This window comes from Nannospalax galili, unplaced genomic scaffold, assembly GCF_000622305.1.
Source record: "Nannospalax galili isolate Female #2095 unplaced genomic scaffold, S.galili_v1.0 scaffold1579, whole genome shotgun sequence".
NCBI lineage: Eukaryota > Metazoa > Chordata > Mammalia > Rodentia > Spalacidae > Nannospalax > Nannospalax galili.
The window spans coordinates 561988-579030 of NW_008342632.1; the positions used below are offsets into that span (position 1 = coordinate 561988).

The window sequence follows — 17043 nt, forward strand, 5'->3', positions numbered from 1 at the left end:
AGCGAGGTGTCTGCAAGAACTGTGGTTATTGACATCGCTGACCTATAAACACATCCCCTTCAGCGTGATCTGCAGCACTTGGGTCCCCTTGGTCTGTGTAATTGCTATTACCAAAAGCCTTTCAATTTCGAGTGCTCAAACGAGAGCAAATCACATTCAGATAATCTGCCAACGAGGGAAACTAATTTCAAAATATTTGATCATAAAAGTTGTCCTCAGCTTCTACAGAGATAATTTAGTCAAATAATATCAGATAATCTGAAAGCGGTCTTAGCAGGAAATTGCTGGAGACTCCATCTAAGAGCCTCCATTTGCACTTATATAAATGTACCGAAAGTGTAGGAGACTTTGACAGCCTGCCATATGTGATTTCACTGCATGGCCTACCTACTTTACCATCAAAAGTTATATCCTTTGAAGCACTGCCAGAATTACTTTACCCTGGTAGATATGCGAGATGTGCCCTTTAAAAGCCATATCATTTCTTTTCTACTCTGACTAGTTCAGGGTAGCATCTGCTCAACTAAATTCCTTTGAAGGTTAAAAATAAAATAGCCTACTTCTTCCTGGACCCCCATCCCCTGCCACTGCCCCAGTGCCTTAGGAAAAAACCAAAAACGTCCAGTGTTGAGTGAGCTGGGAGAGAACACAGATTGTAAAGAAGGCTGCAAACCTTTAAAATGTAAGATTCAGGCCGCTCAAGGTCACGCCCCTGATTAGGAGCCCAGACTAGACCAAGCAAGATCCCCTAGACCCCCAACGCAGGGAGGGCTCTATCCTGCTTTGTCAAAGAGCCCGTCTAACAGACCCAAAAGATCCCAGCCAGCAATAGGAAATGTTACCTCAACGTGTCTTAATTTTATAAACAGGGAATGAACGCTTGGATCTCATCTCCAGGAAACATTTGCTTTTAGAAATAGTCAGACTTGGCTCTCTCCAGCACTGCTCCCGTTGTAGTCAGTTCTTACACTGTTGTGACTTAGAAGCTGATGTCCCCAAACAGTTCAAAATTAGTAACATCATGACGTAGGATTGTCTGTTTTCCCTTCTGCTAGCTAATCTATGCCTATTTATAATTATTTTAAAAGGCACTATCTGATTTCCTGAGCACCGCCCCAGCTGTTCCTAGTGATAACGAATGGGTAACCACATCATCCCATGTCACGGAGCAGTTGGGACATTTTCAAAATATCTTCAGTTCAGCTCCTCTAATTTCAGGGGACGCTGCCCCCACCGTCGCAGGTCCGTGCTTTTATTAAAGAGCTGAATGAATCTCAGCCACCATATGATTTGCTTGCAGTTGATAAAGCTTCTGAAATGTAGACGAAGGACGTGATCCTTGCTTGGTCCTTGCACACCCTGTGTGACATCAACTGTAACTGAGGAACCGGGAAGATGGTGGCCCTTCTGCTCTCACCTCCCAGACTTGGCCCTTGTTCTTGCCTCCTGTTTGCCTTGAGAGTGCATCATCTGGCCTCGGGGAGGCGCAGATTTGGCCAAGTGGCCGAGGACCTTCTCAGGGCAGTGGTGGTCAAGCCCGAGAAGGCCACCAGGCTCAGAGGCCGGGGTGAGTCCTGCGACCGAGCACGGTCTATCTTCATTTCTGAGATTACCTCTGAGCACCTTCCTGCCTCTCTCCTTTCCTTTCATACATTTTTTATGTCATCAGTTAGGGATTCTTCGTGGACGTGGTTAAATGAACAGGGCGCGGCACCTACGCATTTCGCACCGCGCCACCTTCTGTGCAGTCATTTTGGAATTCGCCCAGACTTAGCATGTCTTCAAACAGGGCAAAGCTGCACACTTTGGTGGAAAAGAACAGGGCGCGGCACCTACACATTTCGCACCACGCGCCACCTCTGTGCAGTCATTTTGGAATTCTCCCAGACTTAGCATGTCTTCAAACAGGGCAAAGCTGCACACTTTGGTGGAAAGACTCACCTCGCTGCTGACATTTCCTGAAGAATTTCTCTGTATTTGACTGGAGAACCAAGCACATTTTGTGAAAATGTTTTAACTCCTAGTAAATAGCAAGTTTAATCATCAGGACGCTTGACTGGCAAGATAGAAGCATCATGTAGGAACAAACACCGGAAGTCAAGGTGACAGAGCAATAACAATCAGAGATTTGTGCCACCACCTGACACGTGTGCAGTAGGAGGAAGTGCGGCCTGAACAACCAGCACATGCGCTTCAAATGCGCCAAAAACATCCGGTTGAGTCCAACCTGTGTTCTGCCAAATGACAGAGAGACGGCTGATGCGAAAATGGCCCGATACAAAGAGCCAATGAGGAACAGACACGACCTATCAATGGACCAATGGGACACCAGGAGGGGGGATATAAGGGAGCCCCATATCTGCAATCAAGGAGTCTGCAGCTGCTGGCACTGCCTGCTTCTCACCTGACTCCCGATGTCTCTGTCATGACTCCGCACCAAATCTCCCCCACCCAAGGGGTGCTCAAGGGTCCCCACAACAGTGTGCCCCTTGAACCTTAGCATTTCCCTAACCGATGGCCAGTTCTCCAACGCTTGCATGGAACAGCAGGGTTAAAAGAGATGGCCTGTTTTCCCAAACAACACTCCCCAGTGGTTGAGAACATCAACGGGGAAGGAGGGAGCTCCTTCACATAAAGTTTGCATCTGCATCTGCCAAACTTAGACAAAAAGCTAAATGAACTGATGATTCTTTACCCAATAACCAATTGTATTACGGTAACGCTCCTGAGACTTATCAAGGCACATGCTTGGTCAGCTAGTATGCTCTGTTACCCTGTCAAGGCCTTAAATTGCCCTAAAACTGTCCAATCTCAGACCACCTCTTCCCTTCCCAGGGAGGACTTCTTTCTGAATACATTCTCTTGCTTTCGAAAAGTTTGCATAGTTATTGAAAGCAATAGATTTAATCTGCCAGCACATTAAAAATTAACAGCACAGGAGAAAGTTTTCGTCTTGTTATTGAATGTGGTAAATTTGCAGCTGTAAGAGCCTGAGAGGAGGGAGGCCCCAGAGGAAAACCTGGTTTGCAGTTTAGTGAATTGGAAATTATATCTGTAGACAAAAATGCAGTAGGTACAAAAAGCAAACCAGAAAGACGCCAGCCATGTCCATTCATATCCACACAGGTGCATGGACACACACACAGTCACACAAACATCTACCCCAAGCGCTTAATTGAACTGGCGGCTCTCTTTCTCTTTAAAAGTGGCAATATTGAAAAAATAATATTCCATTTTTAGATTGCCAACCAAAGAGGGAGTGAGAATATAAAAGACAGAAAGCCATAGGACATTTGTCATAGAAACCAGCATCCATCTTCAGGATATCAGCCTAGTTCTAGAACTTATGCAAAAACCCAGTCGATTCCTTATTATATTTCAACTGAAATTAGCACTGAAATTGTGGCCGTGTTACTTCTGTCATGACAACCATGACTTCCTGTGTAAGTCCTAAATCCTAATACAGATTGAATGTGCATATCTAGAAATGAAATTTGGATTTTGCATGAATTTAACGATTTTTTGACCTCCTTCTCCGCAGGTCAAGTTATTTCTTATCCCTCATCTGAGCAGCTTGCATTCACTCATGGCTCTCCCAGGGCCCAGGCTAACTGAGGAAGGAAGCTGGCTCAGGTGGAGAGTATTGTTTGCATATATTGTCTACCTAAGCACCACATTATGGACAGCAATTATCTTTACTTTCCAATTTTGCATAATAAAATAAGCTTTAAAATTAATACCATATAGAAAATACTGCTTGTCAGGCAAAGAAATGTACGTGGCTTTCTAGAAAACCAGGGACATTACATTGCCTGCGCCTGCATGAATAATACATGGGTTAATTCAGAAAAACACCGTTTCATTATTTAAAAATGAATAAATTACAGACTTAGAATGATGGCTAAATTTTCCTAATCTTACTTTTGCTCAAGGTTCGACTTCAAAAATGAACTGGAAAATACCATTTTGTCTGTACAAATAAAGCAAGCCTGCTACTTAGGAAGTATTTTTCTCTGACTTTAAAATGCAGAACACTACATCCTGTTTCTTCTCTGGCTCATTTTAATACTAGAATTAAGAAGATGTAGAAGATCTTCGGTTGGTACCCTTGACAGTGGCGAGCCCATCCTCAACTGTCCTGGGAGTCTGTGATGCAGCCTAACAAGGCGAGTCCCCTTTGCCCAGAGGTCCTGTGGCATAACTTCACTGCTTGGGAATAAATAATAACATGATTCTCATATACATCGTCACTGTAGTTTTCTTCTGCGACTGGTCCACCCTGAAGACCTGTCAAAAGAGGCGAGTCCCCTTTGCCCAGAGGTCCTGTGGCGTAACTTCACTGCTTGGGAATAAATAATAACATGATTCTCATATACAACGTCACTGTAGTTTTCTTCTGCGACTGGTCCACCCTGAAGACCTGTCAAAAACCACTCTCATTTGGGGACTGATCAAGGTTTAGAGGAGAGGAAGAAATGTACTGGTTTTAAGAAAATTAATCTGGAATTAAAATAAGTAAAACAACCCCACGCAGCACACGTAGGCAGAGCGTAGTGTGACAGGCGGCAGATTACTCTACCGATTTCTAATGCTGGAAATTCGGATGGCATTTACTAGCATAACCTTTCAACTCTGAGCACATCAATAGGGGCCGACAGTGGCTTGAAATATGATTCCTTGCAGATAGCATATCCTCATTCATCTGACTGTGCTGCTCTGTGCTCCACTGCACAAACAGCGTCTCACCCACTTCTGAGAGGACACTAATAAAAAAGGCATCAATTTTCAGCTCTAGTACTACTGTGATCTCTTTATATGTTCGACATCCAACATTAAATTAAAATGCTGTTATAAATCCTACTTTCTGAATCTGGAATGGGTGTTGGGTTTTTGTCGCATGAGACTGCAGCAAATCTTGTCAAAAGCACGGAAGCACGGCTTGTTCACTCAGAATTAATGTTCTGGATGAAAAACGGCGAAAAGGGTGATGGTGGTGAACTGTGGGTGCCAAAGGCCACAGGAACCTGACTTCGGGGGCCAAGCCAGCCCGGGATTGGCTGCTTTCAAGAAATGGGTAATCGGGAGTTGCAATTATCAAGGACAAGCTGTGTGGTAGGAGGATAGCCCATAAACACACATATGCACACATCCATGGATGTCAACGGAAAAAAATTAAGGCTGGGAAACTGCCAACTGTTCTTTTCTGGGACAAAAATACTTTCCCAACACCATGGTCCTGCAGGAGCCCTGGAGGTCACTGCAATCTCCTTCCAGTGTGTCCACAAAGGAGAACAGCCGGGGGCCACATGACCTGGGCTGTATGTTGCTGCTGCTGCAGACTTTTAAAGTTGTAAGATCCACACCCTCAGTCGCTGGATACAGACAGAACATTATGAGAAACTAACATGTCTGAATGAAGACAGTTCATGTCTCTGAGTCAACATTATAAGAGAGGAGAGAAGAAAAGCCTCTGAAATAAGCCGTAGCCTCTTCTAATCTGCTTCTGATGGCCATGTACCCCTGGACGTTAGGGAATCCTTTGATTATTTTTGGTAAAAACGATCCTTGCCTCTCTCTTCTAAGATGTTTTGGAACCACAAGGTGGGCAGGTGTCCACAAAGACGCGCTGCACCTGCTGCGGGCTCCACTGCTCGCTCAGAATTATGGAGGAATAAATAGGCGTGCTAGCCTACTGGGGAGGGTGGGGTGGAAAGGAAAACGGGAAGAGCGAGCAGTTCAATATCTGGATCGAACAGAGGAACTTTTCCCCCCCAGGATCCTGCCGGGAGGAACCTTGACATGCACAAAGTCAGAACGTAGACAAAGTTGCCCTGGTGAGAACGATAAGGTCACCCGTGGGATTGCAGAGATTATCTCTGTCGAGCACTTGGACAGCATGCAGTCAAATGATGCATCATGCAGTCATTTTCGGGGGGGAAAAATCAATTTCTTCACCAGGTCGCTCTTTGCTTTTCAAAGTGCCCTTGTAGGCCGCCACCACCAAGCATTTATCAATTTAAATGCTGTAAATTGATAATGTGCCACTGCAACTTGTACTGTTTCTGAATTATTTGGATACTTATATTTTCTCAATAGTCCCCAAACCCTCAGAGCTTCCACGTTTAAAAGAGAATTTTTCTTTGTTACATGTAGAAATTATGAACTTTTTATGATTTGTGTCGGAGAAAAATGCAGACATCCTGATTTGGGGGGGGCGGCTCCAAGCTGCAGAAAAATTATGTATTTTTACTCTCTTAAAATGAAGGTATGCCTGCTTGAAAGACTTCTCGAATGGAGACATAAAGCTATATTTACACTCATTTAGTAAAGAAGGCCCAGTTACCCCAGGATTGCATACATTTAGGATGTGAACTGTAAAAATGTGAATACTGCCCCACCCTGGTGAGCCCTGGGCTGGGTTGAAATTAGCCAAATTTTTCCATTCTTCAGCTCTCTAGGACCTGCTGGTGCCATAACTTCTAAGGAAAGCTAACATCTCCCTTTTTCTCAGCCCACTAAAGGGATAGCACAGCAGTGGGAGGCCTGTATTAACTACATACTAACCTCGACTTGATTTGCATTGCGAAGCAAATCATGGGAGAGTTGAGCCTTGTGCCTTAGGAAAGCCAGAGCAAGCATGGCAGTCGCAGGCTCTCTAACCTCCAGTGATTTATTGGCCCTCAGCCAAGTTATCAGGGGAATCTAATTCTTCTTTATTATTCAAATAAACCACGCTTGGCACCGTGGCTCCCTTTCAGAATAGCTGCACAAATAGACTGAGCTCTGTCATTTATTTGACCTTGTACTTGTGTGCTGTAATTTTATTTGCCATTCTATATAACAGATGCAGAAGGATCTAAAATATCGAGATGCACAACAGGCCGGGGAAAGGAGTTGATAGAAAACATGTATCTGCACGGATTTATAAAAGAGAGCACATGTAACGTAACCACTGATCTGTTTTTTTTCCTTCACCTCTCCCAGGTCTTACCATCCCGTGGACACCCTGCCTCCCCCAAAGCCGGCTTCGAACAAGCCAATTTGTAACTCTATCTAGCTTCCTTCCCGCTGGCCTCCCTTGGCCAGGAAGTGTCTCAAAGGAGGCGGGACACAGGGAGATGAGGTGGGGGGCGGTGTGAGATTCGGGATACCCGGCTGTCACAGGGCAGATGGGGTGCTCAGAACACACTGCGGGGGCAGGCGGCTTCGGCTGCTCAAGCTGGAGGTGTTTTCCCATGATGTCGCAGCCCTTAAAAAATGCAGATTTCCAGTTTGTTCTAGATCCCAATTTGTTGTGCACAGGACTTGGTTAATGTGACAATACTTTGCTGGCCCAGGCCAGCATCTGAATCGTCATCTCTCACCTCACTTATTAGAAGACGCTTCCAGAAGATGTGAGTAGAGTTTTATCCTCTGGTTAACTGACACCCATGTCCTCGGTCTCATGTGTTGGTCACACAGATCAGTCAGCCTTGCTGTAAATGTGAGCTCTGAAGGAAAGGGTATCGGTCTGTCATAATCTGTATGTTAGCCTCTATAAATATCCTACATGTTATTTACTTTTGGATTTCAGTTCCAGAAAAACTTAGTTTTTTCTTGAGAAAATGTTTCCTTATTGTTGATACTTGACTATATTTCCTTTTTTTTGCTTTGCTTACAAAGAAGCACGTCTATAAAATTGAACCTTTTACATGCTTTTTTTTTTGTCTTTTTGAGACAGGGTCTCCCTGTAGCGCCAGCTGGCCTAGAACTCACTGTGTAGACCAGGCTGGCCTTGAACTTACAGAGACCCACCTGCCTCTGCCTCCCGAGTGCTAGGATTAAAGGAGTGTGCCACCACAGCTGGTCTGCTATTTTTTTTTTAAAGCAACTATTTGTGTTTTTCTACTCTGTTGTAAAAGATTACCCACTTTTATTTATCTTTTTCTTTATTTCCTTATCCTATTTTGAGATTATTTCAATTGTACACATTTATTTAAAATCTTTATTTTCCTGGAAAGAGGTAGTCTAAGCTAACACATAAATATTTCCCTAAGCTTAAGTCTAATATCAACTAGAAATGCTTTCTGCTTACCATGTGAGGCTGTTTTTGATTCTCTGGTGATAAGGCCCTTATATTTCAGAAGAGATTTCATAAAGGCGGCTACACCCACAGCTACATGGCCAGTGTTTTTTTTCTTCATTTAGTCCTGCCAGTTCCATTACGGCAGGGGAGCGGAGCGGTTTCTACTAGCTCTAAGCGCCATCACCAGGCACACACCACCTATGGTCATGCGAAGCCAAAATCAGGATTACTAAAGGGGGATCCTTTCTCAGGGGAGGTATCCTGGAAATGGGTAGCTGCCGCTTCTGGGAAAACAAGTAATTGAATAGCCTATAACCTAAAACCACACCTTGGATGCTCAACATCTGGCTTCCTTTCTCTTTCTCTCTCTCTTTCTCATCTATCGTCTATATCTATCTATCCATCATCTATCAATCATCTATAATCTATCTATCTATCTATCTATCATCATCATCTACCATCTATCTATCTATCATCTATCTATCTAATCTATCATCTATCTATCTATCTACCGTCTATCTATCATCTATCTAATCTATCTATCATCTATCTATCTATCATCTATCTATCTATCATCCATTATCATCTATCATCTATCAATCATCTACCATCTATCAATCATCTATCATCTATGTATCTATCATCTATCTAGCCATCATCTATCTAGCATCTAGCATCTATCTATCTATGTATCTATGTATGTATGTATGTATGTATGTATGTATGTATGTATCTATCTATCTATCATAGATAGATAGATAGATAGATAGATAGATAGATAGTATGTGCATTTATAGTCTATCATCAATCCATCTATTATCTATCTATCTATCTATCCATCCATCCATCATCTATCTATCCATCTATCATCTATCTATCATCTGTCTATCACCTATCTATCTATCTATCTATCTATCTATCTGTCTATCTATCATCTCTCTCTCTTTCTCATCTATCTATCTTTTCATCTATCATCTTGAACAGGCTGGGAGGGCTGCAGAGCAGGCTGGGGCCTTACCACTGCTCAGGCCATTCCCACTATCACAACCATACAAGAATACTCTATAGAGAGTGACTGATGTGTCCACAGTCTGGATGCTGGGTGCGCCTATGCCTCGACAGTACAGAAAAGGAAGTCTGCTCCGCCCTCTGGACCAAGTTGCCCGGTCAAAGCTCAAGAGCCAAAAAAAGAACCTAATTCTTTCCTGAGCATAAGCTGCTCTAAACCTATCATATTTATTTACAGGTGAAAGAAAGTAAAACGGAGGCCAGGCTGTCTTAGAGTTAGAAATGCATACACAGCCCAGCTGAGTTGTTCTGACTGACACACTGATAAGCTCACAGCCCCTCAGTCATTCCCCTGAGGGAGTCTTTAACAAATCTGAATGAAAGGGAAAGGATGCCTTCTTCTTGTCTAGACTTTGGTGGACTAACCACCTTGGCTAAGTTGAACATGAGGTTTGCATCGAATTAAGTGAATATGTGCTTGTATGCATGTGTATAGGCACCTGCCTGCCTCCACCCCCCTCCCAACGTGTGTGTTGGTAGAATAACAAATACATAGAGGATCTTTTCTTTGACTACCAGCCTTGAGCACCCTGTAGCTCAAACCTACCAGCACGGACTGAAGAAAGTTGACTCAGGGACCTTCATTTCCATGTTCAGACCCAAAGCCTTAACTACTTTGGACACTTTCCCAAGTTCAGCATAGACTTCATGCTTTACACACTTCAAACACACATAAAGCAATTGTCGTGTCAGCCAGAAACTGTCCTCAGTCTTGCAGAAAAGTCTCTCATCTTTGCACTTCCGTAGAAATGCAGTGCCCCACCAGCCTCATCCTGGATGTGCCCGCCGCTGCTCACACTGCAGCACCCATTGGAGAAGGCCAGAGCACTTCACAGCCAGGGCCTGCCTCCAGAAGGCAGCAGATGACTACTGGTGCTTACGTGAAAAGCCATCTCAGAGAGAGCAGGGACTCACCACACAATAGGTGCCCACACTGTGCCATTTACACATGGCAACTTTATTCTGTAGAAACCTCAACTATTTGTTTTTTATTTTAAGGAAACAGTGTCTCAACATTACAGTCAAGATACAGAGCAGGGAACTGCTTTTAAAGAGAAACCAGCACAGGGTTAAAGCCAAGTTTTTCTTGAACAGATGATATTTCAGATGGCCCACTATTCCAGATGCATCAATTTCCTTGAAAATCCAATCCATATATGTGCATATGCTGTGCTGGCAGGGGACCGACTGAAATGGCCAAAACCCAAGAGCTAATATTCTTTTGGCCAGAATAATGCAATTATTATTTTCCTAGCTATCAGTCTAAGCATACAGAGCCATCTGTTATGCAAAGCAAACAAACACATCTCAATTACAGAAAATGCAGTTGCCTTGACAGAATTTGGACTACACCACTAACCAGGGCTGTAAAATGTGTTTGCAGCTATACAGAATGGATGCTTTTCAGGAGTTCCCTAATTAGCATTTACCTGCTTCAACTAATTATTCATCCTTCTTTACTGGTTTATTAAACTTTGTTGGATGCTCCACATGAAACAAATGAGCATGGCATCGTAGAACCACAAATGTGGGGTTCCCAGTACAATTCTGGCCAACAACACGGGGCTTACCAGTTTCAGAATTGGAGATTCCCAGTACTAGGTCCCAGGCAGATTAAGAGGAGGCTTAAAGTCTATTAAAGGCTATTATGAAACCAGAGATCTCAGCGAGATACAAGAGAACTAACACCGAGTTAACACCAGCTCAGTTTCTATCCCGTGGCTCGGGCAGTCCACACGAAATGGAGTTACTGTGCATGCTAGTCAAGAACGTGTGTGTTCTTAAGGAAGGAAGTGCTCACGACTACATCCCTTGTTTGGAATCTCAACAGCAAATAATCAAATTTGGCACGGCCTCACCTGCCTTCCTCAAATGCCAAATCTCTCTATTATTTCCCAATGTCTTTCTTGATTTAGCTGTTTCCCAGTAAACCCTCTAACAGCCAGAAGGTTCCAGCTGAGCTGGATGTTTCCTTAGAGCTGTGCCAACCTTCAGAAGCTATGAGTCTGGGCGGGACTTGCATTTTGGGAGAGCAGAGAATCTTACCTCCATCTTTAGCCAAGGGGCAACTGAAAGAGAGGTGGCTTAGACCCCTTGGCAGATCATGACATACACATACAATTGTCCGATGGAGGCCATTTCCCTTCTTCCCAACTACCACATGAAAAGGGCCAAACGCAGCCAATCACCTGCACCAGCACAGATACCCAGATGGTGATGCTTTTATGGAGAAGACATCTGGATAATCAGCTGAATGGGAGACCACTTAGTACCAGTATTCCTTGGATGCTGCCTGGACCTCGGAAGGCAACGAAACTCAAGTGTTCGTGTTTCTGGGGAAGAGCCAGGATTCTGTCCCTTGCCCTACCAGACTCCACCTTCTTTCCCTTCACCCTCTGACAAACACATGACCGATTAAATGGCAGATCATGAAAGGCAGCTTTATTTTATGGAAGCGTCTTCCAGCGTCAAGCAGTGTTTGCAAAGGCAGCCACTCTATCCTGGCCAGAACCCTCCCTGCAACACATTTTAATGGTGTCTCTCAGCATTTCTTGACTCCAAATGACTCTGGCCACCGTGTCAGCTCCCAGGATAGCTTGGGGTACTCCATAAACATGCAGTAATAGGACACAAGGGAAGCTCTATTAGTGTGGCCCTCTCCTACCGGGCACTGAGGTTTCAAAGTTCAAAACAACCGAGGGATGAAACTTCATTTGTTCTCAATAAATTAATAATGATCCTTGGGGGGCAGAGAGCAGAACTAAAGTTTTTGAGCACAAGTTTATTCTGAAAGCTCAACACAGGTTTCTCACTGACTTAGAAGAGTCAGGTAGAGGCCATTAAATAATAAATTAGATAATTCATGCTAAACAGAATAGCTCTTGAAGAAAGAAAAACCGGAGGAAGCTTCCCATTCACCACCAAGAATCTAAATTGCTTGACTTACTTGCGAGAGGCCTAGGTAGATGGAGACTGTTTCGGAAATGTACAAAAATTTTCCTTCTTGATTTAGTGCAAATACAAAGCCGTCCAGGGACTGCAGAGAGAGAGACATACAAATAGGTTAGTTAGTACGTCCGCACGTAGGAAGGGACTGCTAAGCAGCCGACAGAAAGACAGGCGACACGTCAGACTTCAGGCCACCTTCCCTTCATGTGTAGCAAGTCCTAAAATCGTTCAACTTCGTATGACATAAGAAGTACTTTAAGGGCTAAGGAATGCAAACTTTCCTTTATTTTAGAACTGTCTCTGTCATTTTGATCAAGATAATGACATTTATGTGTAAGATAAGGTCATGCTGGTTTTATGAGACATGGCCTTTATTTTGGGGGACTCGTGGTTACTGATATGAAGTCAGCAATTCTCCAGTAAAGCAGCTGAACAGGAAACTCTAATGAAATGAGAGGAAAAGGGGCTTCTATATGGAGAGCAAGGAAAATCACTACTTGCACTGATCTGATCGTCAAAACTGACTGGTTAATAAACGATGGTGCCCTCCTCTCCCCAGGTGCCATGGGTGGGAAAGAAAATAGGAAAAGCTGGTGTATTGTGGGTGGGTTATTTATGGGTTGAAACCTCACACACTACAGTAATGTCTACAAAACTCTGTTAAAGTTTTATTACGATAGACTCGAGTCTCTACCGCATCTCCCGGGAACAAGCGCAAAGGAACAAAAGGCAACGGCGGATGAAAGGTGGCTATGCTGTCACGCATCACTCTGAAGTCTCAGTCCAGCTTTCCAAGGGGACTGAGCGCCCTTTGGCTTGAGAAAGGGCAGAATCCATCTTGGAATCCAACTTAACATTCTGCATGTGGATACTGCCCGTGGAAGGGTTTACCTCATACTGAACATGTGTCATATCTCGAGAGAGGATTCAAAGGACTTACACGAAGCAGTGAGTAGTATCTGGACTCATTAAGATGCCTTTTAAAAATGATCCTCTCTTGTCCTTTCTAGGTGTTAAGGTGTACATGCACTTGCGTCCACTTCTGCATTTGTGACATATGTACGTTTCAGAATTCTATCATCAAGAAGTCCAACGACAAATGTTGGACAGGATGTGAAGAAGGATGAACCTCATTCACTGCTAGTGGGAGTACAGAATACTACAGCCATTATGGAAATCAGTTTGGAGGTTCCTCAAAATAGAGCTACCATTATGACCCAGTTGGCTCCCTCCTGGGCATATACACAGAGAATTCCGTGTCTTACAATGGAGATATTTGCCCCTCATGTTTATCTCTGTTCTGCTCACGATTGCAATGAATAGGAACCAACCTAGTTGTTCATAAACAGATAGTGGATAATGAAAATCAGGTACATATATAAAATGGAATATTACTCAGCTCTCAAGAGAAATGAAATCACAATATTCACAGGAAAATGGATGGATCTAGGATGTATATGAAGCAAGATCCCTGAATCTCAGAACGAAAAGAATGTGTGCCCTCCTTCGTATGCAGGTTCCAGCCTATAGCGTGTAAGGCACATATTCATTTCAAGGTCTTACAGTTCAAATGTACTCTCCCCCCGTCATCCCCACATTCATTTGTTCTGTGCTATTTTCAACAGAATAGACTGCACCGGGGCTGTGTGCACAGGAGAAAACTTAAATCTTAATGCTGCCAACCAAGGCTGTGAATTTGCAAATGTGGAAACCTGTGTTTGGAACAGGTATGCAGTGACACATTAATGATGCATTTTTATCAACACAGAAGGTTGGACAAAGCTGTACAATTGAGATAGAAGTATGCCCTCTTGAAATTCCAGCAAGAAATGCTCCTTAAATCAATGCCTCCTTAAATATTGGGAAAAGATGCTGTGTGTGGTTTAAATGGGCCTCTCCAAGGATCATGAGTTGGAAATTTAATCCCCAGTGCAACAGTGTTGAGTGGTAAGACCTTTAAGAGGTGGTCAGGGCAGGAGGGCGCTGCCCCTTGAATGCATTAATGTTGCTCCTGCTGGAGTGGGTTAGTTATCTCAGGAGTGGCTTCCCCTGAGAGTGAGTTTGGCCCCGTTCTCCTGCCTTCTCTCTCTCTCTCTCTCTCTCTCTCTCTCTCTCTCTGCTTTCGCCTTTCTGCCTTCTGCCACGCAGTAAGAAGGCTCTAGATGCGTGTCCCTTGACCTTGGACTTCCCCACCTCCAGAACTATGAATAATTAATCTCCATTCTTAATAAATTACCCCATTTCAGGTATTCTGTCCAAGCAGCACAGAACAGGGTAAGACAGTTACATATAAATGTATACATGGGCATGTGTATACATACATCTACATGTTAATATGCAGCATGCAGTTGCACGTATTCTAGGTCTTTTGGAACACTTTCCTGTAGTGCTGAGAGACTGTGTAGGCCCTAACTTTGTTCTCTGATTCAGTGAGCTCTGAAAACAACTCAAGGGCATATTATATTATTTTACAAGAAGCAAAGTATATGACAGACAAGCAACAGTGAACACAGAACAGTGATAACAGCTCAGACTTACTAAACGATGCTCAGTGCTTTCTTTTCAAGTCCCCAAACTTAGGACGTAATTACATCATCAACATTTTCTACACACGGAAATCAGTGCTTACCAAAGTTAGACAATACGCTTACCCCGGCTTTGGAGTTTGGATCTGCATTCTGACAGGGTTCACATTTTCCACTAATATACTCATTATTCAATATGTGTGGATTAATGAAAAGATAAATATACACAGTATTTCTGAAGTAAAGTATATATATTGAGGGAACCCACGACTTTTTAAGTACTTTTCAATGATCTGTTAAATAATGGAATCGGATCATTAGGGGTAAGGGTAACCAGAAAGTAGAGGAACAGGAGAGTTCAGAGGTCACCCTCACATGGGGTCATCAGGTCACCTCTGCTCTGTAGAGTGCCCCAGAACCAGCGAGGAACAGAAAGCTGCTAAGACATGTGGACTGGCAGCTCTCATCTAACAACCAGCCGGTTCTGTCTGGAAATAAACAGAAACTTTGACACATGTCTCAACTTCCTGGTGAGGTTAAAGTGAGTCCATGTCTACATGACATGAAGACAGCCAGTCAACTCAGCTAAAAATAACAGCCAAGGGCTGGGGAGACGGCTCACTGGAAAAAGTGCTTGCTGTGCAGGTCTGAGGACTGGGGTTCCATCCCCAGAAACCAGGTGAAAGTTTGGCAGGTGTGGCAGCCCCTCAGCAAAACCAGCAGCACAGGAGACAGAGACAGGATCCTGGGGCAAGCTGACTAGCCAGACTACTTGGAATCTGCGAGCTCTGAGGTTAACTGAGAGGCCCTGCCTCAGTAGAGAAGCTGCAGAGAGATAGAAAAAAATGCCCAATGTCAACCTTACACCACCACATGCGTGCACACATATACATGTGCACCCATACAAAGACGTGTGTTCACATATATGTGAACACATATACCCAGAGGCACATATACTATACACATGTAAAAGAAAATAATGGTAGCCAGCTTGGGAGCAGGGGAAGATTTCATTAACCACATCATCACATTATGCTCATCATTTGTGGTTGGTTCCCCTACGGTCTGAGACACACTTCCATAACTCAGGCTTAGCCACCTTTCAGACACGGAACAGGAAGTAAACTGTGTGGAAAGAAATCTGTCAAGGGATTTTGCACAAACACATGTCCTTGGGTCTTACGGCCACCCGCCCTCCGTTAACTATATCTAGCTACTTAGAACAGTTTGAAGGGGAGCATCAATATTGCTTTAATTTCAGTGTCCCAATTTAAAGAGGAGGAAGCAAGCATTCAATCCGTAGTCTTGGAAACCAAATGTGATTAATTTGAAAGTTCTATGGAATTCTTTAAAATTTTGAGTTGAGGGAGTGATTATATTCCGTGCTGCTGAAACACTGTGGGCCACTTTTTACATTTTTCTTAAACTGCCCACTGTTTTCAACAAGCACCAATTAAGATTCTGGGGTCAAAGGGTTAATTACATCTTCTTACCCACTATGTAGAATTTTCTGATTATTAACTAAGGTTGGATTAAGATGAAAAAGAACGTACACAAATGTTAACGCTCATCCCTCCTCAGAAGATTTACCGTAAAGCCAGGCTGAAATCTATCTGCTTTCCTCAAGGCAGATGAGAACAAAATCAGAAGAAACAGTAAAAACGACATTTTAAAGATGTGCAAGTATCTGATTTATCAAGGCAGTTTTCTTATTACGGAAAACAGTTCCTAGCTAAGTAGATGGGGCTGACAGGAGGTTCCTTTGTCATATCCCAGTAAGTCTCTGAGACTATGAGGAAGACACTAGGAATGGGGTTTGGACACAGAAGTCAGGAGCTACAGTGTCTTAGAATAATAATGCCTGTAATTATAATTTATATCCCCCCACACTGTGTAAAGCAGAAAGTGTGTGGCACTATTTCTTTACCCCTGAAGCTGGATACCTCTCACCGTATTTATCAAACGATGAGGTTATTTCATTGCAGAGTAGGAGCTCCAGCTTCATGACTGAGGGTGTGCTAATGTTTAATGCATTGTGCTAAATGGATTTTTATTTGTCAGAGTTTTGTCTCTGCTTTCGTTGTTATGCATATTCCACTGCAGCCAAATTTCTCAGAGTGAAATCTTCCTACGGTGCCATCACAGGGACAAGTCTCATGTATATAACCGCTGTGAAATTAGTGCTTCCTTCCACATTCCAGTGCAGAAGGGGGAAAAATCACTTTAAACTCTTTTCCTGCAACCTAACTCCAGTTAGAGAGAAGAATTACCAGTAGGCTAGGTTATTTTAATGACAGATTATTTTAAACTAAGCCTTCACCATCTGTTCCACCCCTCATTATGAATGCAAAAAGAACATATTTCACAATTACATCAGTAAGAAAGTAAGCTCTCCGTGATTTAAATGCACGCATGTGCTCCCTGTCCAATGCGCCA

The 17043-nt window shown here is 43.4% G+C and overlaps 1 protein-coding gene across 1 annotated transcript in view; it reads right to left on the reverse strand.

The window, feature by feature from the left end:
• Positions 1–17043, reverse strand: part of Npas3 (neuronal PAS domain protein 3) — a 655449-nt gene that overhangs the window by 247989 nt on the left and 390417 nt on the right. Inside the window, exon 7 of the mRNA XM_029566227.1 lies at positions 12081–12170. Coding sequence (XP_029422087.1) covers positions 12081–12170 — 90 coding nt within the window. The remainder of the gene's footprint in view (positions 1–12080; positions 12171–17043) is intronic.